The sequence below is a fragment of the Penaeus chinensis genome, chromosome 34 (genome assembly GCF_019202785.1).
Source record: "Penaeus chinensis breed Huanghai No. 1 chromosome 34, ASM1920278v2, whole genome shotgun sequence".
Taxonomy (NCBI): Eukaryota; Metazoa; Arthropoda; class Malacostraca; order Decapoda; family Penaeidae; genus Penaeus; species Penaeus chinensis.
This window is the reverse complement of record NC_061852.1, coordinates 7,593,705-7,596,204: the sequence shown is the minus strand read 5'-3', so window position 1 is coordinate 7,596,204 and position 2,500 is coordinate 7,593,705. Positions and strand designations below refer to the sequence as shown.

General features: G+C 39.8%; 1 protein-coding gene across 18 annotated transcripts in view; it reads left to right on the top strand.

The window, feature by feature from the left end:
- LOC125043556 (E3 ubiquitin-protein ligase lubel-like) overlaps positions 1-2,500 on the top strand; it is a 134,926-nt gene that overhangs the window by 105,763 nt on the left and 26,663 nt on the right. For 15 of the 18 annotated variants that reach the window (XM_047639738.1, XM_047639744.1, XM_047639735.1 and 12 more), the window contains 2 exons: positions 995-1,147; positions 2,081-2,255. In XM_047639738.1, coding sequence (XP_047495694.1) covers positions 995-1,147; positions 2,081-2,255 — 328 coding nt within the window. The remainder of the gene's footprint in view (positions 1-994; positions 1,148-2,080; positions 2,256-2,500) is intronic. The other 3 variants (XM_047639733.1, XM_047639749.1, XM_047639736.1) reach the window with 2 other exon arrangements.

Sequence of the window (2,500 nt, the reverse complement as noted above, 5' to 3'; positions counted from 1 at the left end):
ATCATCATTATTATCGATATTATTATTGTTATTATCCTATTATTATTATTTTCATGATTACTAGTATTATTGCAGTAATAATAATGCAAATAATGATAATGATATTAATAATTTCAATAATAATGATAATGATAATAAAGATGAGGATGATGACAACAATAACAATAATAAGAACAATAATGATAATAATGAAAATAATAATGATAATAATGATGATGAAATAATAATAATAATAATGACAATAATAATAATAATAATAATAGTAAAAGTATTAATAATAATAGTAATAGTAATAGTGATAGCAATAGTAATGATGATAATGATAATGAGATACTGATTGTGAGATTGATGTTATATCTGATTTAAGTATATTTGTATTATGCTTCATTTTAGTACAATGTAATGTCAGGGAGCTGATGAATTATTACAATGCAGCATTATCAGTTATCCAGCTAGGATGTATAACGCTGAATTGTGATCCCGTAAAAGAAGCTGTTACTCGCTACTATCACGTGACTGTGACGTCACTCTAACTCATCGCAGCGGGGCATTTTAGAGACTATTTTGCTCCGTAATTATTTGTAAATCACTATTGACTTTCATCATTAAATCTAGTGAAATCTTGCGTGTGGATAAGTGAATCCTTCATGGCTGCATTCGAGTCATCTACCAGACACTGATGATAATAGTAATAATGATAATAAAAGTAATAATGGTAATGATCATGATATTACTAATGGTAATGATCATGATATTACTAATGGTAATGATCATGATATTAATAATGGTAATGATCATGATATTAATAATGGTAATGATCATGATATTAATAATGGTAAGGATAATACTAATAATAATGATAACAGGGGCAATAGCAACTACAACAACAATAGAAATAATAAAAACAAAAATAATGACAAAACTGCCATACTAATCTACTTTTTCTCCTCCTCTGCCATCCTTTACACCCCCCCTCCCCTCCCTCCTTCTACAGTTCAACGACATCCTCTCGCGCGGAAACTTCCAGCGCCAGGAAGTGGTTCGCGCCCTCGAGACTAACGACGGCGACGCTGACGCGGCCCTTCAGGAGTTGAACAAGCCGCAGCAGCATCAGCCCTTCACCATGAAGATCTGGGCGCCGCCGCAGGTGAGTTGGGGGCGGGGGGAGGTGGGAGGGGGAGACAGAGGGGGCGGGGGATAGGGAGAGGGAAGGAAAAGGGGGAGGGGAGGGAGTGGAGGCATGAGAGAGGGAGGGCAAGGGGTAGGGAGATAGAGGGAAAGGGGGTAGAGGGGGAGGCAAAGAGGTGGGGGCCACCGCATTGGCCGGAATCAAGCTGCTTGGCTTGAGAATAAGATTTCGATTTCAAATTTAAACTTAGACTAAGACTCACATACTTAATATTACGTCTAGATTTAAAGGTAAACACTTTACTAGATTAAGTTTAGACACAGGATTATATTTAGATTCAGACTAAGATATAGACGGGCTTAGACTTGAGATTAAAAAGGCTGTATCACATTAGCATTTTTTCCGTTATTTTTGCATTTTCTTATGACGTTTCTATATGCAAATGGTCTAACCTATCACACTGGCAGAGTGCCACTGTTACTAAGGAGGTAAACGAGTGCCCAAACTAACATGGCACCATCCGTGTGAGGTTCCACTGTATTTTAAATAAATAAAGTAGGCCACTACAGTGTATAAAGAAATATTCTATGTTAGCTTTTGTTTACATGAGCTTCTTTTATTTAATTTATCAATAAAACCATTCTAGTAGTACAGATCAAGACGGATACCTGCAGAAAGCAGGAAAAAAAATGACGGAAAAAGTACGAATGATAGGGTGTAGGCTTGCCTTCTGACAGGGAAGGAAAAGCAGCATTGAGCGGCATGGTTTGGGGATTTCACTTTTTTTTTCTTTTTCTTCTTTTTATTCTTGTTTACGGGGAGGGAAGAAGATCGTGCCATCATATCGTCCTTGGAGTGTGTGATTTATGAAAGGAAAAAAAAAGTGTATATTGTCCATGCATGTTAACGCTTAAGGCCGCGGTTAGTCCGACCTGAACGTTTACAACCCAGGCTCCTGAAGGACAAACACCCAAGCCGGTATCCTCCGCTCACGCCCAGGTGGAAGTCCAGGACGCCCCGCCCGCGCCGCCCTCGCCGCCCCCGCCCGCGCCGCCCCCGCCACCGCCCGCGCCCGTCGAGCCGCCCGCCGCACCGCCAACGATCGCAGGGACCAAGCAAGGTACAGGTATGCGGATTCCCTCTCTTGTCTCCTTCACTTCTCTCCTGATATACTTTTAATTCGCTTGATTTTGTTATTTCATTCACCTTGCCCTCCTTTCATTCCTTCGCTTTCCCTTCACTTCTGGAAAACTCTTCCTTGTCTGCTAATTCTAGAAATTATTTTCAGATCGCATGTCCTCTGGTCTTCGGTGGATTATTGAAATTGTAAAACTCATTGCTCCTTCCTCATTTTCCTGTTTGCGTTGTTTG